Source organism: Aulostomus chinensis, chromosome 9 (assembly GCF_037954235.1).
Source record: "Aulostomus chinensis isolate RoL2024-O1b breed Wild chromosome 9, RoL_Achi_v1.0, whole genome shotgun sequence".
Classification (NCBI taxonomy): domain Eukaryota; kingdom Metazoa; phylum Chordata; class Actinopteri; order Syngnathiformes; family Aulostomidae; genus Aulostomus; species Aulostomus chinensis.
In genome coordinates this window covers 23,494,390-23,519,701 of record NC_141328.1, presented here as the reverse complement: position 1 = coordinate 23,519,701, position 25,312 = coordinate 23,494,390, and the positions used below count along the sequence as shown (strand labels likewise).

Sequence of the window (25,312 nt, the reverse complement as noted above, 5' to 3'; positions counted from 1 at the left end):
AAGTGACCAAAAGCATCTTAAAAGCACAGTATAACTTATTCTAGTTTTACTCTGCATATCAGAAAAGGCTGAAAAGGGACAGGATTGTGTAGGTGAGGCCGACTTTGCATTTTGGTTGATATTTGAGGCTTATTTTGTTAAACAACCCTGTTGCACTGAGAAACAATTTGCCTCTCAGCTGCGTCCCTCCAGACCCAAATCCTTTGTTTTGACAGGAATATTGTGCATTTGGTCAACCACAATATTATGGAGGCAAATGGACATGTAAATTTCCCTGTTTGCACAAACACAAAGATTTGAGTGAAAATATTTGCATTCTGCTAGCTTTTCCATTTTCAATAGAAAAAAAATAAAAGTAGGTTTTATGATCGACCCGTCCAGGGTGAACCCCACCTCTCGCCCGAAAGCCGCTGGGATAGGCTCCAGCCCCCCCCCCCCCCCCCGTGACCCTTAACAGGATAAGAGGAAGAAAATGGAGGGATTGATGGATGGATGGTTTTATGATAATAGTTTACACTTCTCCAGCTGCTCTTGCGCAACAGTATAAAAATCGATATCATGTCAAAGTCATGGTTTCATCAAAAAATGAATCATCCAAATGTATCAATGTCAGAATACAACATTTCTACACACATCCTCAACATCCAAAAATACAATGGAGAAACTAAGAAAAGCTCTAGAACCTGTTATTTTCTCATTCTCGATCCCTTATCATCATTTTGACCAACAAATGCCGCTTTAATAGAAAAAAAATGTATATATTTGTATAGCAGGAAAAGCAAAGGTGTAACAAAAAAACAACAACAACAAAAAAAACTCCATTTAACTGTTCCGGTACAGTAAGTCATGCAGGTGTGTCAGTCTGCACAACACTAGGACATGTTCAAAAGTGCTGGAAACCAGAAGTGTAGATCGTAACTCAGATAATAATCACACGCTTTAACATGCATCATTAGACTCAGAATCAGAATCATTTTTATTGGCCAAGTTTGAAAAAAAAACAAGGAATTTGTTACCAGGTTGGCATTGCTCACAGTACAGGGAAGGGAGTTAGTTAGTTTAAAAAAAAAAATAAGAAGGAAAAATATGCATTTAGTGGTACATACAAAAAAATTGATGATTAAATACAGCAAAACAATTAAATAAGGATTTTATTTTTTTTATTATTAGTTACTAGAAAGCACTCAGGTAGCTGATACCTGCACCAAAGTACCAAAGTGACCCCCCCCCCCACACACACACACACACTATTATGATGGGACCCTAATTAAAGTTACTAGCAGTGACGAACAGACATCACCCTCACAGGTTTTGCAGAATCCTGCAGAGAGACAAACAAACCTCACCAAAAATATAGCTTCCTTGGGGGAGATAATTTTATTGCAGCATTCATCGAAACTTAAATCAACTTCATCAATTTAAGCCATGAGTGTAAATTAAAATAAAACTATTGTAGTCTAATACAACAACAATAATAACAGTAAAAAAAAATTAAACCTTAAAGAGGAGAAGGACTTTTCTATTTTGTCTGAGTTGTTTCTTGGAGGTGCTGATTTTAATGCTACTTTTCAGTGCTGTTGTGCTGTCACCTACTTGGTTATAGTGAGAGATGTTCACCATATTGCTTGTGAAAACTTCCATATCATGTAGGGTTGACATGACACTAGGGAAACCTCACTGCTTTAAGTTTTATCTATGTGTACAATAGTAACAGGCAAGTGAGTAAACCCTGATTGCACGTCTTTGGATAAAGAGGGCGGTACCTGGCCCTGACTACGTCACTATTGTGCGCCGCACATGTCGAGGTGAAAGTGCAAGCTGCCATTTTTCGAAGAAATCTCCCTGATTAGTTAGGCAAGCAAAGACAAACCGTGAGTCTCTATCGTCTCTCTGCAGCGGGTTTGTCTATTTTACAGGCGTACTGAACACATATTCTACCGGAATACTGCAGGAGGTTGTTTCTTCAGACCCGGGTTAGCGCGGAGGCTAGCTCTTAGCTGGTCTGCGGATGGCTGCTTAGCCCCGCTAGCTAAAGTTAGCCCTAGCTGTAAACAAACACTGAAGGAACAGCTGCTGGATCTCGCGCCCCGCACGCTTGTTAGCTTGTGTAACATCCGCGAGTTGTCTGTTGGCAAAACGTTGAAATCGCCTGCTTTTGTTTGACGGGCAGCGGGAGGCGGTTAGAAGTTGCACGTATGTTACATTAGCGTCAAGTTAGCGACTCAACTTCAGTTTTGATGACAGTGCGAGTTCCTCCCAACTAACTCGGAGCTCAGTCGCTTTTTGAGCGGGCCGTGGTCGCAGGGAAACACTCACACACAGTCGGACATGTCATCCTTCTCCGAGTCGGCCCTGGAGAAGAAGCTGTCGGAGCTGAGCAGCTCGCAGCAGAGCGTCCAGACTCTCTCTCTGTGGATCATCCACCACCGCAAACACTCGGGCCTCATCGTCAAAGTGTGGCACCGAGAGCTGAAGAAAGGTGAGGTTGCTGCTGCTGCTTGAAACAGTAGTCATGCATGATGGAGGGTTCATGTAACCAAACACCACAAACTGCAGAAGTGAGGTTTGACACGGGTCCTACATTATAACGCACTGTCTCACTGAGAGGAACCTGTGGGTGGCGAGTTACGCTGTAACAGAGTAAAACAGGTAGACAGGATATACGAACTACAGTGTAACGATGAGCCTGGTTGTGACAAAAAGATGTAAACACTAGAGATGACATTTGATGTTTTAATGCCAATATGTCCATATTTATTAAATAATGGTTTTGCCTGTAGCTGATATTTACCTATGTCAATATCATCTGTACAGAAACAAGCTTACATGATGTGCACATATTGTACATACTGAAACATGTTTTGACATTGTGAGTTTTGAAAGTCAGAACTTTCGTCATGTCCTTAATGTGTGGAAAAGCCCATAAATCATGGTTTTGCAGCATTCTTTTCTCATAACCAAATGATGATGGCAAAGACGAGTCTGGAATATATAGGTTATATATATATATATGGATATAAACATGTAAATATCAGCCATCAGACCAATAGTTATATCTTGAACACTGATCAATGTCTACCCCTGCTTATAGTCGGGCTCCTCTTGTTAACAAAGGTAGAAAATAAGGCAGCGCAGAGAAAGGAAACATTAACAAAATCACATAACTCTTCAAATCATCTGCAATTATTTTTTCAATTAAAGATAAAAAGTATCACAACATGTTGTTATAGATAAATCACTTTGGTGCCACAGAGATTCCCCCAACAAATTATAATAATTCTCCATATAGAAACAAACATGCTTATTTTTAACTACAGACCAGAGTAATTATTATCACGCCATTATTTTTTTTATCGAGAAAGAAACGCAAACATAACCAGTCCCCCTGAAATTATGAGCCTTATTGAATTGCCAGAAAAATTACGGTACGATTTCCTCGCCTCTGGTTTATAATCATCAAATCAATTCTAATATCCCGAGCTGCTAGAAGTTACGTAAGTTTATTCAGTTTATTTAGTCAAGCTTTGTGATGTGACTTTTAATAGTGTTCCGCCTACAAAGTTGTGACCAGGAAATGTGATATCATTATCATGATCATTTCAATAAATCTATTTTAATGCGGTGTCAATTGACCAAGTGAGCCCAGAATTATTTATACCATGAAATTCTCCTGCTGTTTAAGTCAAGAATCTTGTTTGTTGTGAAAAGTGCCTGATGGTCCTCTATCACTGGAGCTGCATCCTCAGAATAAGCAGTAACTGGCAGTAAAAAATTTCCCCTCACAGCAAAATAATTCGTAACAACAAAAGTGTAAGAAAGTATTACTTGAAAATGTTAACATAAAACAATTGAAGAGATCTTTTTACACGTCCTGCAGCTAAAAGCAACAGGAAGCTGACGTTCCTCTATCTGGCCAACGATGTCATCCAGAACAGCAAGAAGAAAGGACCAGAGTTCACCAAAGACTTTGAGTCCGTCCTTGTCGATGCCTGCTCTCATGTCGCCAGGTAGATGTGATGTCACATCTTACGCTTAAAAAAAAAAAAAAAAGACCAGCTGTGTAATCAGCGTGCAATTGAATGTTTCTTGTCTGAAGCTTTTTGATTGAAAAAAACTTTAAAAAAGAATCAATGGCACATGCTTATGCTGCTCTGACAAATTTGACGGCAGTATTGTTTGAGCTGTTCTTGAATCCTTGCTGTTGTTCTGCTGTCCTCTGGCCGACTGCAGTGAAGCGGACGAGAGCTGTAAAAAGCACATGGAGCGACTGCTCAACATCTGGAAGGAAAGGAACCTCTACAGAAGTGACTTCATTCAGCAGCTCAAACTGGCCATTGAAGACTCCAACAGCCCCAGACCGTCAGGTTGTAGGACTTCTGGTCTTTCTCTAAATAGATGGGCGTACATGCACAGCAGAGATTCGTCATTTACCTCAGTCATACAGCAGCTTTAGTCCCTGTGAATCATTCTGACCCAAACCCATTTGAAAATATTTCCCTTTAATTTGGTGTTTTCTGTTCTGTTGTGGGACTCTGCAGAAGAGAAGAAGCCGGTGAAAAGAACCTATCAGAAAATCCAGGAAGAGGAAGATGATGAGGACGACGACTACCGAAGCCACATCTCGCCCCGCAACTCTGACATCACGGCAACTCAGCTGGTAAACCTCAACGTTCTTTTTCAGTTCATGTAAAAGTCTGTACATGGTGAATTTGCCTCGATTCTCTCCCGATTTCTACCACTTCACTATATTGTCTCTTTCATGTGTTCGTTGTCCCTCTGTCTCTGCTTAACTTGCTCCTTGCATCCTCCCTAAACATGCTGTGACACCGTCTCTCAGACAGAGGAGCTGGTCAAGGCCCTGCAGGACTTGGAGAACGCTGCATCAGGTGACGCTGCAGTTCGCCAGAAGATCGCCTCGCTGCCACAGGAGGTCCAGGACGTCTCGCTGCTGGAGAAAATCACCGGTGAGACCCGACAGCATGGCTTCATCAGAAACAAATGTCCTTGGACTATTTAACATTGATGTTTCCGTCAGCACTTTCTTGTCGCGTCTTATTTATTCATCATTGTGGAAACACGGCTCTTAATTTTACATTATAAAATCTAACAAAGCGCAGGAGTTCAAAGTGAAATGTATCATGATCAGTGAATAGCAATGAATACCTCCATGTCTGTAGTGCTCAAAGACGGATAAAGTTACAATAACAAGCGTTACAGTGAACTTGTACCAGTACATGTAAATGATGCAAAAATGTGCATCTTGAAAAGATTTCAGTAATTTACTAACTTGGAGCGCTGCGGTGCATCGATCTGCGCAGCCTGGTTGTCCACCACCAGGGACAGTCATGATACAACTATCATTTATCTCTGTGATAAAACTCATGGTATCGCAAACACAGGTGATACCAACACACAGAACAATATCAGTACAGGTGGAAATAACAGGCTACATGGAGGATTTCTGCAGCCCTGCAGAATGGAGCTGTGGTGAGGGAGAAGGTCTGTTTTTCCAGCAACCAACCACACGATCATCTAAGTCTCTTCTGATCAGCTTCCGTGTGGTTGGTTATTAGGGGGAGATGTAGTTATTATAATCATATGTAGTTATTATAGTCATTTTAGACTGTAGTTGTGACTATGGTTGAGAATGCACTTTGGAACCACAGGTGTGGTTCAAGACCAGGGTGGGGTAATGATGATCTAATTTTTGCTATGCGGGTTAGAAGGATCTCTAAAGAGCAGAATTTAAACGTGCTGAGCGGCACAGAACATACACGTGCACTCAGGGCCAACAGTTTTTCACGACGTTACGTGGTTGAACGTGTAACTGGGTCTTCTTGACCTGTCTTAAACGCCTCCACTCATTATTGGGAAAATCAGAAACCAAACTTAGCATGATGAGACAGGATCACTACTTACCTCCTTGGCAAATAATTGCTTGGTGATGGTAATTGTTGTCAAACATTTTCTTGAGAGAAAAAACATGATCCATGAAATTGGTGTTAAATTCACAAGCTGTATCCTCTGTGTCCCCAATCTAGACAAGGAGGCAGCAGACAAGCTGTCGAAGACGGTAGATGAAGCCTGTTTACTGCTGGCTGAGTACAACGGCCGGCTGGCTGCTGAGCTAGAGGACCGGCGGCAGCTCGCTCGCATGCTGACTGAATACATTAGCAGCCAGAAGGAGGCGCTCATGGAAAGAGAGAAGAAGCTAGAAGTAAGGCACCACACACACAAATGCAACAGCTAGCGCTATATTGACAGAAGGATGGTTGTGTTTGATTGTGCTTCTGTTTTCACTCACTTGTCAATAAATGTGAGGTATTTTTTAATGTCCTTGTGATGAGAACGTCAGTGAAGTGCGATGACCCTGAACGTGTTTTCAAAGCTGTCAGAAAGCTGACACTGCTCTGTGAACGGATAATGTTGATACACTTTTGGCTTTGCAGGAATATAAGCAGAAGCTGGCGAGGGTAACCCAGGTGAGGAAGGAGCTCAAGTCCCACATCCAGAGCCTCCCCGACCTCTCCCTCCTACCTAACGTAACTGGGGGGCTGGCGCCGCTCCCTTCCGCCGGAGACCTTTTCTCCACTGACTGAGAGGTCTTTGCTCATGCGAACTACCCCCGTGCACCTCTCCACCCAAACCCAGCGCCATATTTGATCCACAGAATATACCCAGCTGTGTTTCCAGCGAGGGGGCACACGTGGTCAAAGCTCTTCCTGGCAGAATAACCAGCCCACCTGCAGGACAAGAGGGAGGGAGGGAGGGAGGGAGGGAGGGACGTTAGACGAAATCACAACAGAGACTCTGTCAGCCTGGATTTTTCATGCCGCCGTCAAAGATTCCACTCCACCAGCTGGGAGCGAGTCAGTTTCCTGTTTGTTTTTAGTTTATTTTTAATGCTGGAGTGATTTAGGAGGAGGGGTGATGGGGGGAGGGAGTGTAGCAAAGATTACACAAATAGAAATGTTGGATGTCAAGTGTCTTTCTGTGTGGTGTTTTTGGGATTCGGCAAGCGAAAATTCTCAGCGGTTGTTAATACACTGTGAAGACAACGTACCAGTCATTAGTTTTATTTTTGAGCTGCGGATGATGGTTCGCGCCTCATACGAGTTGGCGAAAAGGTATCGTCCTGACAGTTAGAAGCAAATACACAAGCCAGGTTCCACATTTGCAAGTATTCTACTGCTCACAGACAAAAAGCTTCAAAGTGCCCATAGAATAAGCTTGTTTGTTTTCATGCTTTCATTTGGACATCCGTGCTCGGTGTAGGAAGTGTGTTCTAGACAAAGTTTAAATCGTGGTAGTTTGAAAAAAACTTAAGTTTGCTTGACAAGATACAGTCTTGTATAAAATTGTCATCATACTCAAAATATACTCTGAGCGAAAGCAGAAAATCTTAATAAAAGTCTTCAATATCTTAAGAATTTTTCAGTTTTCATAGCATGGAGTTAAATAAATATAAGATAATTTGATCACATCAGGACATATATCTTTTTTTGCCATAAACTATCAGAACTCCTCTAGTTACACACAATAAAACAGAGTTTAGGATGATGCACAATTTCAAATTCCCATGTTATATAAAAAAGGACAATTGATACATACTGATAAACATTTGTGTATGTAGACATCCCTTTTTTTTTTCTTCTTTTTTTTTTTTAACCAAAAGCATAGCAAATCCAACACTGCAGTCCCTTACTCAGGTGTTAGTGAACACATTTTAAATCTCTTAATTTAGACGAGTGAGTTCTGGTGCAACAGTTCAGTGTCAAAGCCGGAGTAACACCGATCAATTCTGTGGCTCCTATTTGATTTTCAGGTTCCTGGAAACTTAAGGAAAGGATCGTTTTACTGATGATTAAAAAGTCACCGATGTTTACCGAGTCAAAACTACTCATTTTCTGATAGATTTACAAAGTTTTTTGTGATTTAAAAATCAGACAGTGTTGATGGTTACAGGAGGTGTGATGCAACAAGCTCAGGCCAGAATTGCTGCTGCAGATCCTCTCATGGTTTCTGTCTCATGGTGGTCTGGAACCAAAAAAGAAGAAGAAAATGTAAGGTGAAGATATGAGTCACAGCAACTTCTTTTGCGGGTGTTAAACCAAAGGGTGTTGTTTTCATTACAGTCACTGGCAGGGACCCAAAACAGATTTTTTAGCCTGTTTTTGACCCCCGAACGTCATAAAGCGTCTGTTGTTGGATGTCACATTTTAAAGTGTAGAGGTTTAAGTTTGCTTCAGTTATGATTCAGTAATAAACCAATGATGCATACAAAAATGTCCATTTTCAATACAACCACTGACACCAGGAAGGATTTCAGCAGCATTTAACCCAGGTGTGCATCACTGTAGATATTAGTTAGATCTTTTCTTACCTTCTTGCTGTGTGGTATGCATTTCTCTCTGCAGAGACGTATTGTACTACCAGGAGTCTACCAGTAGGGGTAGTATATTTCTGTAATGAAAGTGATTCAGTGGACACCAATAAACTGGAACCATTTGAATAAATATCTGTGTCTTGTATTAAGTCATTGAAGGAATATACGCACATAAATACAGTTGAACCCCCCCCAAAACATGGAATAGTTCAAGGAAGTAAAATGTAAGATTGTAAGAACTACTCCAAAGTCGTGTCAAAAATACTGAAATGTTTTTGTTCTGTTTTGGTCTCTGACAAATCCAGATGTAGTTCAAATCCAGCCTTGAAGAGATTCTTTTGTATCCATTGGTAGCTGAATATTGGGGCATTTTCTAACAAAGGAGAGCTGCAAGGGTTGATTTTTGGACCTCTGTTATTCAATCATGCTCCTATTTATTAATATCTTGTAGATTCAGACCATATGTACACTGTTTAGAAAATTTGCTGAAATATTCAAGAAATGACATCTGAAGGACAGCTCTCAGCAACTTCTGGGGAGTTTTTCTCTGGATCCAGGAAAATGGTGGAACTTCCACCGTCAGTGACTTGCCTATGTTGTCATAGAAGTGCACAAGCGCCTTTGTAAATGTATCAGTAAATGTGCTATACTAACACTAATCACTTTTATTGTGTTGTCTAAATATTTCAGAATCTATAGCAGGAAAATTCACTCACATGTGCTAATGAAACACGAATATAGAGTATATTCTATTCTAGAGTGTGTACAGTAAATAAGTCACTTGCGCTCTCCAGCCTCTCCATGGAATGGGCAGGGCAATCAGAGCTGGCTCAGTTGAATGAAGATGAAACGGAGGTCATTTTTTTATGGTCTGAATATGTCAGCAGATAAAACTGAGCTCAAATTTATATTTGGGTTATAACTTCATCTTTCCTTTATCCCGATAAATACTTCCTCCCTAATTTATGTTAAAGTTTACGAGGGACACATAAAATTCTGATTCCCAAGCAGAGGGTGGCGGTAATACACTTAATTTGCTGGTGGCTAACCATCCTCACGACACCAACAACACGAAGAAGAGGTCGAGCTTCCGGTGTCTCAGAAGACCGCTGCGCATATTTCAGGTTAGTTTTAGCACATTACCCACTCGGTGATTCATTTCACCATTTTCCGTATTAAGTCTTTTAAACAGAGTACCGGGCACATTTTCGGGTTACCTAGCATATAGACGCGCCCACTATGCTAACCGTGCTTTCTACAAATACAAAGTTAGCTTAAGAAATTATTTGGTCAAATGTCGCCCGTGCTAGTTTTAGCTAGGTTGACGCTAGTTAGCTAATGTGTTACTAGCGTCAGCCTCCTCATTCATAACTTTCATCCGCTCACTCATCTGCCATTTCGTTCATTCTAATGGCAATGTGACCACCTATTGATTAACAAGTTGTTGTTGTTGTTGTTGTTTTTTATACATGTATGCACTTAAAAATAAAGCCGCGTAACCTAAATGACTATATGTGCTGGTTAATTTAACATCTTACCGTTGTGATGCACCGCATAACTGTCACTGCGCATCACCAGTAGAGTTATTTTCTATGTCATACACACATTGTTATCGTATTACGATTATGCGTGTTGAAGTCTGTGTCGAATGGTGAGTGATTCTCAATTTAACTCTTGTGACAGTGGCTGATATACCTGTCGGTTTACAAGAAGATTGAAATCTCATACGGAAAATTTAACTTTCCAGAAAGTGATAACCCCTTTTACAAAATTTTCCAGTAAAGCAGACTGGAGGTTCCTAAGTATACTGTAGTGCTGGTTAAATGAAGAAATAGTAACTCACAACTTGTAAACATGTATTTGTCTATTTTAGCTATGGTGTCGTCTTCTCTTGTTCTGTTTGTTTGAAGTTTAACTCCTAATGCTTAAAATGAATTTGGTTTGTGTGGTGCAGGCGGGGCAGATTGGACGCTGATGGGGGACGAAAAGGAGACCTGGAAAGTAAAAACTCTTGACGAAATTCTATTAGAGAAAAAACGAAGAAAGGAATTAGAGGAGAGAACCAATCCCAAGCGCCAGAAAAATGTAAAGTACCTTCAAAAATAATGGATTACCTTTGTTTTGTTATGAGTTTTTTTTTTCTTTTTTCGCTGCTTATGTTATTATGCCAGGGCAGCACAGTGGTGCAGTGGTTAGCACTGTCGCCTCACAGTAAGAAGGTTACGGGTTTGAGCATGGGGAGCATGTGTGTAGTTTGCATGTCCTCCTTGTGCCTGTGTGGGTTCTCTCTGGTACTCCAGCTTCCTCCCACAGTCCAATGACATGCAAGAGGGGACGAGGCTGATTGATACTCTAAATTAAGCGTAGTGAGAGCAAATGGTTCTCTGTCTACGTGTTGGCCCTGCAATGGACTCGCGACCCATCCAGGGTGAACCCCTCGTCTCGCCCGAAGGCAGCTGGGATAGGCTCAGCCCCTTAACAGGATAAGGGGAAGAAAACGGACGGATGGATGTTACTATGTCAGTTTGAGGCTCAAACATGACTTTCACTGACAGTGAAAAAAAACAGATGTTATTCATCATGAAATTCATGTTTTTTTCAAATTTATTGTTATTATTTTGGAAGATCATGGATCATTAAGTCTCAAGTGCAAGTTCATGTGGTTCACATTGCTGCAGAATAGATCGCTTCTTCTTTTTAAATAGCCGTTTGAACTGAGCAAAATGACTGTAGCTGTATTCTCATCGTTCAGGTATTAGTAATAAAGTCCTTATTCCACATAAGAGTAAGTTTTAAAAATGTCAGCTTTACCTTTCACCACATACTGTGCTCTTGTCATTCCCAGTTCACACAGGGCCTTGTCCCACAGGCGGATGATCGCGAAGCCAAACGAGAGACTCCGGAGGAAGGAGAACTACGGGATCAAAGGATGGAAATAACAATTCGGAATTCCCCGTATACCCGGGAAGACTCAACTGAGGACAGGTACTTTGAGCCAATATGCTTAACATAAATTGTGAGCTATGAAAAGTGAAAATGTATGCATGGTGTGTTTTAATGAACTAGTACACAACATACACTTATCAGAAACAATTTTAAAGCTACTGAGAGGTGATGTAAATAACATTATCTTTTTGCAATGGCACCTGTCGAACAGTGGGATAGTTTAGGCAGCAGTTTCTGAAATTAATGATGTGTTCATGTAAGGCAAAATGGGTAAGGATTTGTGCCACAGAAAACTATTAGAGAGTATCTCAAGAAAGTCATGAGACTCTCCCAGTATGCATGGTTATGGTCCAAGGAAGGATAACTGATTCACCAGGGACAAGGTTTGTGGCGCCTGACACTCATGTGGGCCTCTAAGGCTTATTGATGTGCATGAGGACAGAAGCCTGTCGTCTGTTTTGATCCCTCTGAAGAGTTACTATAAATATACTAAGGAGATCAAGGTGTCACAACACACACTGCATTGTAGCTTGTTGCTTTCAGGGTTGTGTCGGTATCTGCTGCATACTGGCAAGGTTACTCATGCAAAACACCTACGATGGGCGTATGAGTGTCCACGCTGGACTATTGAGCAATTGAAGAAGGGGACCTGGTCTGTTTAATCATATTTCGTCGTTGTTTGGATGGCCATGGTGTGCTTGAATATGCTGGAAAAATTAATCAGATCCTCAGAGAACCATATTTTAAATTTCTGATGCTAATGCCTGACACCACAGGACATCTTCAGAGGTCTGATAGAGTTCACCCCTCAGCAGGTTAGAGCTGTTTTGGCGAAGCAAAGAGGGTCCACACAGGTGGTTTTAATATCGTAGCTGATCTGTGAAGCATCACTGGCTATGAAGAGTCTCCCAATGTTTTGTTTATGTTTATACAGAGGAGAGGAAGACGAATCACTTGCAATCAAGCCTCCACAGCAAATAGCAAGGAAAGAAAAATCTCACCACAGAAAGGAGGAGAAGAGAAAAGATAAAAGACGTCATCGCAGTCACTCTGCTGAAGGAGGTGCAGGATCGCTGCTTAATTATATAAACGCAAACATGTGTTTGACAGCTGAATAGGACAGCTTTGGAAATGTTTTTGTGCATCTGCATCCACTCAAGTTTGTTGCCTCCACAGCAGGGAAACATGCACGGCCCAAAGAAAAAGAACGAGAAAGTGATCGTAGGAAGCGTCAGTGGGAAGAAGACAAAGCCCGGCGAGACTGGGAGCGTCAGAAACGCAGGGAACAGGCCAAAGCCCACTCACGCAGAGAGAGGTGAGAGCTAACCCATGAAAGGCTCCACATCTTAGAAAATTCTCCCTCAATTCATACTATCACGTGCATCTTTAAACTACATGTTAGTGATCTGAGCACGTTTTTGAATGCTATAACTTTTTTAATTGATTGTAACTGTTTGAAGTGTTCAGTGAGTGATGATTTTTTAATCTATGATTACGTCTGTGAAGTAATTCTGCATCCATGAATTAACTGTATGCTTGAGCAAGTTTTATTAACTAACCAAACTAAAAACTACCACAAAGAATGACAAGATTGGGCTTGTGGTTGTCTGGACAGACCTCGACTGGAATCTCCTGGGTTTTTTTTGGGCCACAGGGACCGGCTGGAGCAGCTGGAGCGCCAGCGTGAAAGGGATAGAAAACTGCGTGAACAGCAGAAAGAGCAACGGGAACAAAAGGATCGAGAGAGAAGGGCTGAAGAGCGTCGCAAAGAGCGAGAGGTTCGACGAGATGGTCAGTGAACAAATTCAAATGCCTACTAAGCAACAGGCTTTTTTTTTTGTCTTTTGGACTGAGCAAGGTTGTGGCTGCTCTCCTTCAATCCTACAACACATGACACATGGTAACCACTCTCATTTCTCAGGAAAAAGTATTGGTACATTTATGAAAGTAATCAAGGAATATTTGCAGTCTGTTAATCTGCAAAATTCAGTGCAGATCCTGATCGTTGAAGGTCTGTGCTTAAAACTGTTCACAGAGGTTCCTTTTTCTTTTAACCTAATTCTCCAAGTGAATTGAAAAGCTAAATCTGCATGAGTGATTAATATCTATCCTGTCCATAGTACCGTCACACCATCGAATGCTACCAGACGAGTATGGGGAAAAGCCAAAACTACTTCACCGCAGCCGCAGTCCCGCCCGTGTTCCCCGGGACCGACCTGAACACAATGAACCACGGAAAATTGCAAGTGAGTTTGCCATTATGTCACAGTGGCTAAAAAAAGTTTGTTTGCTTTTATTATGTTTATTTTTAGATATGCTGTCATGGAACTCTATTTTAGTATATCTCAAGCTATGTTATGTCTGCTGCAGCTTTGAAGGAGGGGAAGCCAGAGGGCCAAGACCTGCTGGCAGACCTCCAGGACATCAGTGACAGCGAAAGGAAATCCAGCTCAGCCGAGTCTTCCTTGGGTAAGGGATGGTAATTTAACTAGAGTTACTCAGTGACTGCTCCGCTGTGCCAAACATCCCTGCCTGACTTCTTTGAAAAGACATTTTGACTTCAGACGATGATTAGGAAGATTGGAGGACATGCACTCATTAGTTTTGAGTCTTCTAAGATTGGGGCTTCTTGACTGGAACCTGTGACACTTCAGAAATGTATGTATATCAACATGTAACTCCAAAGCCCCTTGACTATTTATCATGTTCTAGCTTCAGGATCGGGCTCTGATGATGATGAGGATGAGGAAGATGAGTCCAGCAGCCGGAGCGAGGGGGAAGAAGAGGAAGAGGAGGAGGAGGAAGAGGATGAGTCTGTTTCAGGCTCAGGGAGGTCTGAGCAAAGCGCAGGTAAAACAACAAAACTCAGACTGCTCTGTCATGTTTAGATATACAACAACACAGGATGAACACTGCGGACCTCCTGCTTTTCAGAGGATGTGAGTGAGGAAGAGCAGTCGGAGGAAGACTTTGAAGAGGAGAGGGAAAATGGAAATCATATACCTGCAAGTGAGTAAACCAGACGTCTCTCTCATCTCTCAGTATAAACAGAGAAACCTCTGTGTGTGTGTGTGTGTGTGTGTGTGTGTGTGTGTGTGTGTGTGTGTGCGCGCGCGCATATTGCTTGCTTTTTGTCAAACTTGCTGGTTCATTTGGATGAGGATTTCTAATAATCAGGCAACAGGATGTTTTTCCTGTTACAACGCAGTCAAGACAGTCCAGTGCAAAGAATGTGAGGTGATGATGTCACCTTGCTGAGCTGCTGCAGCTTGCACGCCTGTGTTGTAGAGGAGGGCATGTTTTCAGTGCTGTCTTTGTCTCTTAACAGCAAAAATTATGTGGCTAAATTTCACCAGTTACGGTGACGGGTGTATCACAGGCCAAAGAAGATTAAATTAAAGATTAAAGATTGTGGTAAATCCATTGAACATCATGAAAAAAATACTTTTTTTTTTTTAAATATTGGGTTCTGCTGAGGTCGCCTAGATGGAGATATGCATGATCAAAGAGCCCTTTAGTTTCATGATAAATTGTGGTGTGAAAAATGGACAGTTGTTAGCAGAGAACACAATGCACCCTCAACACCCTAATGTGTATCAGATGAAGAAATGGTGGCATCATGCATTGGCCCAACCCATCGTACAATCTGTCCCTCAAATGTGGTTTGTGGCATAAATGACAATGTGCAGCCCTTGTGTTTTTAGTTTTGTTGATCCAAAAGAGCATCTGCAAATTTTCAAAAGCTTCCAGTTTTCTTCAGCTGTACTAGAGTAACTATGTGTGTGGAGTATGGTATATAGGTTTTTGTGTTTGGTTTTTATCTGAAAAACAGTCTTAACAGACAAGTTGCGTGGTCAGAAAATCACGCATAAATCATATTTGGATCAGTAAAAGTTTGGCGTTGTCTGCTGGACAATTGGGAGTTGTATTTATAATTCTTTTCTTCAAGGTTAATAAAAGTCCTTGCCAGGACTCTTTGTTGCGGGGACCTTAAAGACGATTCTCTGATCCAAATGAAAAGGTGGAGCCACCTCCAATGTTCAAGACGTAAGAGTGTAAGACACTTTGACTGGTCACACAAGGAAAAAGCACAGGTGTTATTAATAACATTAACTACAGCTCAGTTCTGCTCAAGTGTTCCAGTAAGTTATGACAGTGAGCTGCCAGTACCGTGACCTTGAAACCAAAACAGCTACATGGAGTTCAGCAATCCATTAATTACACCTCCACAGTGGCGACAGCTGTGGCCGGAGGCATTATGTTTTCAGGTTGTCAGTACCTTTCTGGTGAACGTGATCAATTTCATCACATCTGGTACAAATGTTCAGTTGGACTCAAACAGCTGATTACACTTTGATCATGCTACATGTTAACGTCACTCCCAAAAAATGGGTATGACTTAAGAATACATATGCTGAGTACAATATCACACAAATCACCTAATAGTCACAGACACTGTAGTGTACCTCTCAGTATAAGTTTGGGTCAACAGCGCTACAAAATACTGCATCCAAAATGACCGTGGCTTTTCTATACTTCAGTCATTTAATCTTGATGTACCATCCTAATTAACTGCCAAGTGAAGGTTTATAGTTTTACACCAGTCATTTTCCGACTACTACATGAAATGTCTGTGAACCTGTCGACAAGTCCAAGACAAGCCCTCAAATACTGACACTCTTTACTGCAACCAATTATAATTCGGCATCAGTTTGTGGTCTTATCATATGAATTATCATATGATGGTTGGCATCATGTGATCTGTACACTGCATTTTTTTCATTCTTTTACTGAAAGCCTAACTAGGGACTGGCGTTGGACATAAATAATAGCTGTGATATCTTCATGCATAACATCAGCAATTCAACTTGTTGGTAGGAAGTGAAAGTGGAGCCATGTTAACGTGCATTGATCAGATAAAGATAGTATATCAAATTATTGGAGCTGAAACGGATAAATTAGTCTGGAAAAAGAATTGGTTGAGCCATCATTTTTAAAGCAAGGATAACATCAATTAAGTTTTTGACAAGTGGAACAATTTACTATTGTCTGTGATAGTAATTGGAATATTTTGGGTTTTAATATAGTAGTTCAAATAGAAAAAAAAGTCATATTGAATGTGTTACAGTGTATTGCCAAAAAATGTAATGATTATCGTTGTCATTTATTCAGTAACAACAAAATTAGTCTTTTGTAGCCTTAAATGGAATTTGATGGAATGAAGAATTGCTCTGCACAAAAAATGATTTAGTTGTGTCATATAGCTCCCGTCAAAGGCGCTTACCAATGCTAAACCCCTTGTCCCACAGTACCAGAGTCCCGTTTTGACCATGACACAGAGGAAAGTGGTGAGGAGATGGAGGATGAGGAGGAGGAGGAAGAGGAGGAGGATGACACAGGCGAGGGCGACCCTACGCCTCAATCTCAGACTCATTCTCGTTCCCCAACTCCTGAAGAGAACTACGTCCCTGACTCCCCTCCAGTTTCACCTGTGGAGCTGAAAAAGGAGCTGCCCAAATATTTGCCAGCTTTACAGGTTCATAAAAACAAAACACAATTATTCATGTCACCACTTATTCTCTGTATTTTGTCATCTAAGTCAGTAGAATTGTCAGGTCTTCAGCGCTGTTGTTCATGTGATGTTTGTCAGGGTTGTCGCAGCGTGGAGGAATTTCAGTGTCTGAACCGGATAGAGGAGGGAACCTACGGTGTGGTGTACAGAGCAAAGGACAAAAAGACCGGTATGAAAGTAAACATGGGCCTACTTGCTGTAGAGGTCTCAGGTGTTTTTACAGGTGAAACAACAACTGTGGTCTCATGTTTGCAGATGAAATTGTGGCTTTGAAAAGACTGAAGATGGAGAAAGAGAAGGAGGGTTTCCCCATCACATCTTTACGAGAAATAAATACAATCTTGAAAGCTCAGCACCCAAACATCGTCACCGTAAGGGTGAGAGAACTTCAAACATTTGTATTAAACTTTTAATGGTTCTTGAATTCTGTTAAGTGTTCTAAATGGAACTATTTTTCGATTAGGAAATAGTTGTTGGAAGCAACATGGACAAGATCTACATTGTGATGAACTATGTCGAACATGACCTGAAAAGCCTGATGGAAACCATGAAGCAGCCGTTCTTGCCAGGTAATGTGAGACACTGTTGAAAGAAAGTTTATTTCTCCATGTGTATGAATGGAATCGGTGTTCTGCGTCTATTAAAATGTAACTCCTGAGATATTATCTTTTATTTATGGGATAAGCAGTGAATGTTCTTTCACATCAGAGCCTCTTGACCATGATGTCTCTCTTCCAGGTGAAGTTAAAACTCTGATGATTCAGCTGCTTCGAGGAGTCCGACACCTCCACGATAACTGGATTCTCCACCGGGACCTGAAGACGTCCAATCTGCTGCTTAGTCACAAGGGTATCCTCAAGGTATGCTAGCACTGTGATTCCCATGCACATCTGGGGTCCGAGGCTACAGAGCAACTTGGTGGGGCAATAAAAAAATAAGTGGAATGTCATCATAATTTAATGGGAAATACTTTTTTATATTTCCCCACATAGTGTGTGGACTTTGTGAACCTGTGCTGTGTGACTTGACAAATGGCTTTGTCCTTTAAAACAAAGGTTACTAGTCTTCTCCAACTCAAGATCTCTTAGAAAGGCTAGATCTACCCCAAATCCAAACTCCATTCAGAAAAGAAGTATTTTAAAATGTTTTTGCTTGTCATCTTGTGGCGTGATATGGCACAGCACGTGCATTTACACTTTGTACCAGTTCGCATCATGAGTTTCAGCATCATTTGATACATTTATTGCAATTAAATGACCACAAAATCCAAGCAAGAGGCAGCAGTCATTCAGACGTAGAGTGTGAGGCTCACCGGGCTGCGAGATTATCCAATCAGCTCCACTGCTGCTCACAGTGAATTCCTTTTCACATCAGTTTTGATTATTTTAACTGGCTCCAGATAATGTTGCAAACTCAGACATAAGGACATTTAATTCTCAGACAGGACTTTGACCAGTACAGTGTTGCACTGGTTATTCCTATCATGGTTGAAACGGAGTGACTGTTGAAGTTGCATTTGACCTATACTGTAGCAGTATTGCTCTTTTTTGCGCCAAAGATCTACTTACAACATTGAGAAGATCAACTAGTTGATCGCGGTTGAATGGTTGGTGACTGCTGCTGTAAAACATGAGAGAAAAGAGTTGAGCAGAGAACTTACTGTGGTGCCACTCTTCTGTATCTCTTTTTTTCCTCAGTTGTTTTATTAAAAGTTGAAGGTGTGGTGTTTGTGGCACCGTATGTCAGTGATAGCCAGGTCTGCCTCCTTGTATCGGCTACACACAAAAGCTCCTTCCTGTGAAAGGTCTCAGTACTCCAGTGATTTTGGGGGAGCATTCCAAGAAAAGTGTCACTATGCCAGCGAAATGATCTGAAATAGAAGGCAGTAATCAAGCATGCATGATTGTTTGTTGTTTGTTGTCCTTTCCAGAGTCAGACATGAAGAGAAATGCCCTTCTCTCCTCTGTGTGCATTTAGGAGCTGAAACTCTCAGAGACCCAACTGGACACTAGATGGCTTAGGAAAATAGGCAGATGGTAGATTCTTAACTAAAAAAATATAGATTTGCTTTCAGAGATTGAGATGTTAAGAAATTGGAATTTATATATAAGAGTTAAAGGTTGCTGCTGTTCCTGTAGCTATTGTCACTGTACAGACAACACAAAAATCCTCAATTACACCACTACTTTTTGACAGACTGGGCTTGTGTGTAAATAAATCATTTGTTGGAGTGGAATTTTTGCAAACTGTAAAACTATAAAATAGGGATCACTCTTGAAATATTTCAGACCTGATAAAACCGTCCGATATGAAGTAGCACAAAGGTGAATGGTAATTTAGTCTCCTCTGAAAGTTAATAGGGGATTTAGACAATACTTATAACAAATGAATAATAAAACACACTTTTGTAATTTAGATTGGTGACTTTGGATTAGCGCGGGAGTATGGCTCACCCCTGAAGCCCTACACTCCTGTAGTGGTGACCCTGTGGTACAGATCACCAGAACTGCTGCTGGGAGCCAAGGTAAGAACTGAAGCTAGCTCTCTTTCCTCACAGGAGTCAGACAAAGTCAACTTTAATAGCTGAAACAACAAATAGTAAGGCCTCATACTTTCATTGAGGCAGTTACATCACCTTGACTGATTTACCTAGAGGTATATTTCCAGGAGAAGACAACATCTGTGAAGCACTTGGCTTATAAGTTACCAAATACCACTGAAACACAAGTTGAGTTTTACAGAATATGATTTACGCAGGGAAACCGCACTAGTCCAGCAGCCGTCAGAGCACATCCACTTTCACAAACGAGACAGATGAATGTAGAAACGTGCCAGGCAGACTGTCTGCTTTACGTTTCTGTGGACTGCCACTGTGTTTATTCTTCTTTCCGCAGGAGTACTCAACAGCTGTGGACATGTGGTCGGTGGGCTGCATATTTGGCGAGCTTCTCACCCAGAAACCTCTTTTCCCTGGAAAATCTGAAGTTGACCAAATTAACAAGATATTCAAGGTAAATGTGTGTTGATCAGCCTGGACTGTAAGTGGTAAAGCTCTTGTGTGTACAGCCTGTAAATCTTTGAAGTGTGCCGTGTGTCGGACTTGGTCAGTTCTGTTAGGCACCACAGTGTGGAGCTGCTGATAGACATCAACCCAGTAGCTGTAACACCAAGAAGCCCACCCTGGTTGCCTGAATAATTTCCAGTAGATCACCTGCATGACGCAAAACAGCCGTGTGGACTGATGTCATCTAGGCTTGTCAAGTCATCATCTTACAGTCTTCACCAATGATGAATTGGAGCATTGAAATGTACTTAGAACTGCTCCATCCCTGCACGTCTGTGGTTGAAGAGTGAATCTCACGTATCCCATACACTTACAACGCCATACATCTTACCTACATGTTTGTGTTGTCTGTAGGATTTGGGGTCACCCAGTGAGAAGATCTGGCCCGGCTACAACGAGTTGCCCGCTGTGAAGAAGATGACTTTCACAGAGTATCCCTACAACAACCTGCGAAAGCGATTTGGCGCGCTGCTCTCAGACCAAGGCTTTGACTTAATGAACAAGTAGGAGTCTTAAAAACTGAATCTTTTCTTCACAAGAGGCAACACTACACCACACACACACACACACACACACACACACTCCACTCCACTGCAGTTTTATAACACTACAGTCTGACTGTGGTATTTTTTTTCTGTCTGTTGTATATTCATAACTGTGCTCTGGTCAAACCACTGTATCTAAGGCATGATGAGCAGACAGTTTGTGCTAGTAACATAAACAACTATCAAATGCATAAAGGATGATTACTTTGATGGATTTTTTTCATTTGATAATTTCATGTTTAAAGCTGTAGCGTGAAACATTATGTCTCAGCCCCTGTAACAGGCTACTCTATATTAACTATCCTCAACATTTTGACTGCAATCACTGGAAAAACTGCAAAGTTATTAGCTCCACTGTCACTCTCAGTTTATCCTATTTGGTCTGATAACATTTGGAAAGTAATAAGAGCTGCACAATTAACTCATTTATCCACATTCAAATTAGCAGAGGGTTAAATGGAAGATTTACAATGTAGCGGGGAGCTTCATGTTGCATTTTGGTGAAGTCTTGAATGTAAGGAATGTTCATTTTTATCAAAAAAGGATGCACTTTAGCTTTAAGAAGAAAAAAAGTTCATATATGAATTAAACGAAGTAAAACATTTGATGTCTGTTTTTCAGCCATTGCTGATGTAATACTCACTGAAATCATATGTCAGTGAAAGGCAAATATCAAACAGTTACATCAGAAACAATCAGCCTGACTCCTACAGTGGAAATTACCTTACTTGGATCATTGCATCGCTACACTGTCAAACTCTGCTAGTCTTTCCAGAGCTTTTTTATTCAGTCAGTGCATTTCTGGCAAGCAGGCGTAAAACATGACAACGGTAGCGGAATGGTAATTCATCAACGTGCCTCTGCAGCACTCCTGTTCCCTCCCCATGTTCCGTTGCACAGACACTCTCACCATGGTGATGCTCCACACTACAGGAAAATGTTTTAGAAAACACACGTTTAATAGGGAAAATAATTTCCTCACTAAGAGTAATATTTCTTTTACATTCCAAAGATCTGTGTTTGTTGCTGCAAAGAGCAGACACGAGCAGCAGCCTCTCACATCTTTCCCACCCCTGGAGGCTTTTGCCAACAACATGTCCACTGTTGTGCCAAAGGGGTCAAAGTTCAGTGGAAGTCTGGCACCCTTCCAGCGTGGCTGAGTCCCTACAGCTGTCAAAAGACAGCCAGACAGATTCAGACCACAGGAGGTCAACACGAGCTTCAGACAGAGCTGCTGAATAGACGTTTAGAGGTGTAGTTTGGCAAGTACATAACAGAGCTGTTTGGAATATCACGCATCTCTGTGTGAAAGCTTTGGTCCCCCTTCAGAAGAATGTATTCCACATATTAATAAGAGTAAAGTTTAGTTTTTATGAGGGCGGATAAAGGTTTGACGCAGCGTTCAGACTGGCGGTGAGCGTCTCAGGCCTCACGACCCTCCAGTGTAATGAATTTCCATTGCCAGTCCCCGGTATAAATGGCCAAATGAAAAGCAGCCGGGCTCTTTGTTCCTGAAGGTCCTGAGGAGTAGCAAGCTCACAGGTGCAGGAGAGAAGTGCACATTCTTGGCATTCCAAATCAAAAACAGCCATTCAGACCTGAGTGGAAGATTGTTTGTGGATGCCAGTATTGTATCATAAAGCTGGTGTCAGTCAGCAAGGGATTCCTCTTTTTAAAACTCTTTTCAGTCAGGTGTTTCATTTACTACACCGCTCTCTCTCTCTGTCTCTCTTTCTCTCTCGCTTGTGGAAAATTCCAATCACACATAGTGAAAGGTAATTTTCCCCATTAAGCAGCTCTCCACTATGCTGTGTTGATCCTGTCATGTACAATTAACACCCACAAGCCCACTGGCTCCACATGCCAGGGCTGCATCCCATGTCTCAACAGTTGATGCAGCTCAGGATACACGTTAAAAAGCTCAGTCTTCAAATCATTTGCATTTTATTTGCTGGAGACGGTTTCAGCCAAATCTGTTGTATTTTTGGTATTGATGCCTGAAATATGTGGCTTTTTTTCTGCACGCTGAATTTATTTTCCCTGTAATAGTCTGTAATCGTGTTTTGGTTTTGGAGCGATCCGTTGCCAGTCCGTACTGACTTTCCCAATCTCTATCGCCAGTTTTATTTTCACTGGACACGAGCATTTAGCGGTTGTGGTTGCTAGGTGTAGCTCATTTACAACAATCTAGATAGCCGTACCAATGTCATGCCTTATTGTGTCTTTTTTAAAATGATTTTTACCCCTTTTTTGGTCACTTATTCTGGCTGTTGCACAGACAGATGACGCCTCCATACTTAAACAGTTGACAAAAGCCTGATTGGTTTTCCAACCAGGAAAACAGCCGCCAGGGAGCACAACACAAGACTTTGGTGAACTGCTGAAAAAAGATGAGATGAGGGCAGCCATTCAGGGGTCTGGTATATTCAGAGTGAAGTTTTACATTTAGCCATGTGTTCATAGATGTTTCTGTAGAAAGAGAGAGAGCCCACACAACAATCTGAGCCGCCTGTTTTTCTTGTGTTGCTCGAGTCTATCAGCATCTCATATGAGCTGCATCGTTTTCCAGATTCCTCACCTTCTGCCCCAGTAAGAGGATTGTGTCTGACGAGGCGCTCAAGCACGAGTACTTCCGCGAGACGCCATTGCCCATTGAACCATCCATGTTCCCCACCTGGCCGGCCAAGAGCGAGCAGCAGAGGGTGAAGAGAGGCACCAGCCCTCGTCCACCCGAGGGAGGCCTGGCCTACAGTCACCTGGTAAGGACATTAGGCTCCACTTTCTCCATTACATACAGCTACCAGGCTCTCCGAACGCTGTCTGTGTTAAATAGATTATAGACCTACAGGCCTCTGCTTTGTGTCCGGCTATTTCCTCCTTGTGTTTCCATGATGAGCACCCTTTAGTTCCTAATGTTTTCAACAGTGGTCCTACCCACCCAGAAGGCAGCTTGGAGGCTGATTTTTGGCCTGACATTTGTTTCAGTGGAAGATTTGTGTTGATATGACCAACAAAATAGAGCTTTACATGCTGAAAGATTTCACCGTTTATCTGAGTTCAGTTCCTGTCAGGTTGGACATGTTTGTTAAACAGATGCAACACTAACAATCTACTGAGACCCAGGAAGAATAACACATTCCTGCCTATTCTTATAGAACATATATATATATATATATATATATATATATATATGTATGTATATGTATGTATGTATGTATGTATATGTATATACACACACACACATATATATACATATGTATGTATGTATATGTATGTATGTATATGTATGTGTATATATATGTATATATATGTATATATATGTATTTATATATATGTATGTATGTGTATATATACATATAAATACATATATATGTATTTATATATATGTATATATAATATGTATATATGTATATGTGTGTGTGTATATATATGTGTATATATATATGTATATATATGTATATATGTATATATATATATATATATATATATATATGTGTATATATGTATATGTATGTGTGTGTATATATATATATATTGTGTATTTATGTATGTCTCAGTGGAATCTAGGCAGAGTTTTCCCAGCCCTGGTCATCTTGATATCAAAGATGCTCTTGAACAAGCTGCTCTCATTTGCCGTGAATTGACTTTACTCCTTTTGTCTTCAGGGGGATGACGACCTAAAAGATACCGGCTTCCACCTGACAACTAGCAATCAAGGAGCGTCTGCCGTTGGTCCAGGATTCAGCCTTAAATTCTGAGCCTTGAAACTGCAGGATGCCTGGCTGGCGAACAGAGAACGAGGGAGCAAAAAAATTCTGGGACTGGATGTTATTACTGGTTTATAACTTTACACCAGATCAGTATCTGATCCATTGCAACCATATAGTCGGGACTGTCTCACAGCAAGACTGGTGGCTCCAGAACGCTCCCTCCCTCAGCTTCTTCTTTTCGGGCCCTGCCACCATTTCAAAAGTGGCCGTTTTGACTGTGACTGAGAAGACCTGACCATTGATCTTAGAAGCGCTCACGTTTTCTTTTATTTCTTCTTTTATACTTAATGAGAGAGGGCCAGATTTTTTATTGGGTTGGTATTTCCTGGTTGTCTGTGCTACTGTATAATGATGCAGCATTGGTGTTCCATCCAGCGTTATGTCAGAAATGTACTTAGGACTGTCAGTTCACTTAATGACAGAGGGACATTTTTTTTTTCTAGAAATAAAGCTTGAAACGGTTTTGTCTGCCGTCTTCCCTGTATTTATACACTCTGTCACAGCTATGCAAACACAAGTGCACTCTGCCAAAGAGAGGAAAAAAAGAAAGGAAGTCCCCCCCCCCCCCCCCCCCAAAAATCCAGCCTTGAACCTAACTTGGTCTTAGCGCTCCAAAAGTGATGTCATTCCTTGCACTGCACACTTTGTCTCCATACTTTGTTCTTTCAGGGGAAAAGAGGCCCTGTCTTTGCTCTGCCTGCTTTTTTAAAATGGCTTTTAGAATTAAACCAATAAAAATCTTTGATTCTGAGCTGCAGAAAAATAAACGCTACACTTGAAGTTCCCTGCAAGAATGCTTGCAGCTTTAATAAGAACAGACACAGACAAAAAAAAATCCACTTGTCTTGGGAGTTCTGGTTCTAGCACCAAATGGAAATGTTCATTAATCACTTTTATTTATCGCCTTTACCCCCACCAGAGCCTTTCTGCAGATTATTACACCTGATGTGTTGAGTGTGCTTGGAAGGAGAGCTGCAAGTGGGACTGACTGCTGTGTCTGGATGGCTCGCTTCGCCGTGAGGCTAGTAA

The 25,312-nt window shown here is 41.4% G+C and overlaps 2 protein-coding genes across 4 annotated transcripts; both read left to right on the top strand.

Moving 5' to 3' along the window:
• The first annotated feature begins 1,790 nt into the window (after window positions 1-1,790).
• Window positions 1,791-7,674, top strand: rprd1b (regulation of nuclear pre-mRNA domain containing 1B). The gene is made up of 7 exons (XM_086214360.1): window positions 1,791-2,479; window positions 3,878-4,007; window positions 4,231-4,364; window positions 4,539-4,657; window positions 4,838-4,964; window positions 6,042-6,217; window positions 6,450-7,674. Exons 1-7 carry the CDS (start codon window positions 2,329-2,331, stop codon window positions 6,597-6,599), a joined length of 987 nt encoding a protein of 328 aa, XP_086070486.1. The 5' UTR covers window positions 1,791-2,328; the 3' UTR covers window positions 6,600-7,674.
• Window positions 7,675-9,412: 1,738 nt separating this feature from the next.
• cdk11b (cyclin dependent kinase 11B) lies at window positions 9,413-24,745 on the top strand. 3 transcript variants are annotated; one of them, XM_086214359.1, is made up of 20 exons: window positions 9,413-9,510; window positions 10,341-10,471; window positions 11,232-11,371; window positions 12,267-12,394; window positions 12,512-12,647; window positions 12,987-13,123; window positions 13,453-13,578; window positions 13,703-13,801; window positions 14,045-14,182; window positions 14,267-14,341; window positions 16,642-16,868; window positions 16,983-17,073; window positions 17,160-17,281; window positions 17,368-17,473; window positions 17,643-17,764; window positions 19,321-19,428; window positions 19,799-19,915; window positions 20,323-20,471; window positions 23,083-23,272; window positions 24,179-24,745. In XM_086214359.1, the coding sequence occupies exons 2-20, from the start codon at window positions 10,361-10,363 to the stop codon at window positions 24,269-24,271; spliced, it is 2,415 nt and encodes an 804-aa protein (XP_086070485.1). In that variant the 5' UTR covers window positions 9,413-9,510; window positions 10,341-10,360; the 3' UTR covers window positions 24,272-24,745. The 3 variants fall into 3 exon arrangements, with proteins under 3 accessions (XP_086070485.1, XP_086070484.1, XP_086070483.1); XM_086214358.1 differs by having other exon boundaries at window positions 12,509-12,647; XM_086214357.1 differs by having other exon boundaries at window positions 12,509-12,647; window positions 12,948-13,123.
• The last annotated feature ends 567 nt before the right edge of the window (window positions 24,746-25,312 follow it).

Excerpts from the sequence above, each read along its gene's own strand:
- rprd1b (XM_086214360.1), top strand. The coding sequence starts at position 2,329 with ATGTCATCCTTCTCCGAGTCGGCCCTGGAGAAGAAGCTGTCGGAGCTG. Across the intron at positions 4,008-4,230 it reads GCCTGCTCTCATGTCGCCAG|TGAAGCGGACGAGAGCTGTA; the intron begins GTAGATGTGATG and ends GGCCGACTGCAG. Across the intron at positions 4,965-6,041 it reads GCTGCTGGAGAAAATCACCG|ACAAGGAGGCAGCAGACAAG; the intron begins GTGAGACCCGAC and ends TCCCCAATCTAG.
- cdk11b (XM_086214357.1), top strand. The coding sequence starts at position 10,361 with ATGGGGGACGAAAAGGAGACCTGGAAAGTAAAAACTCTTGACGAAATT. Across the intron at positions 13,802-14,044 it reads CTCAGCCGAGTCTTCCTTGG|CTTCAGGATCGGGCTCTGAT; the intron begins GTAAGGGATGGT and ends ATCATGTTCTAG. Across the intron at positions 19,916-20,322 it reads AAATTAACAAGATATTCAAG|GATTTGGGGTCACCCAGTGA; the intron begins GTAAATGTGTGT and ends TGTTGTCTGTAG.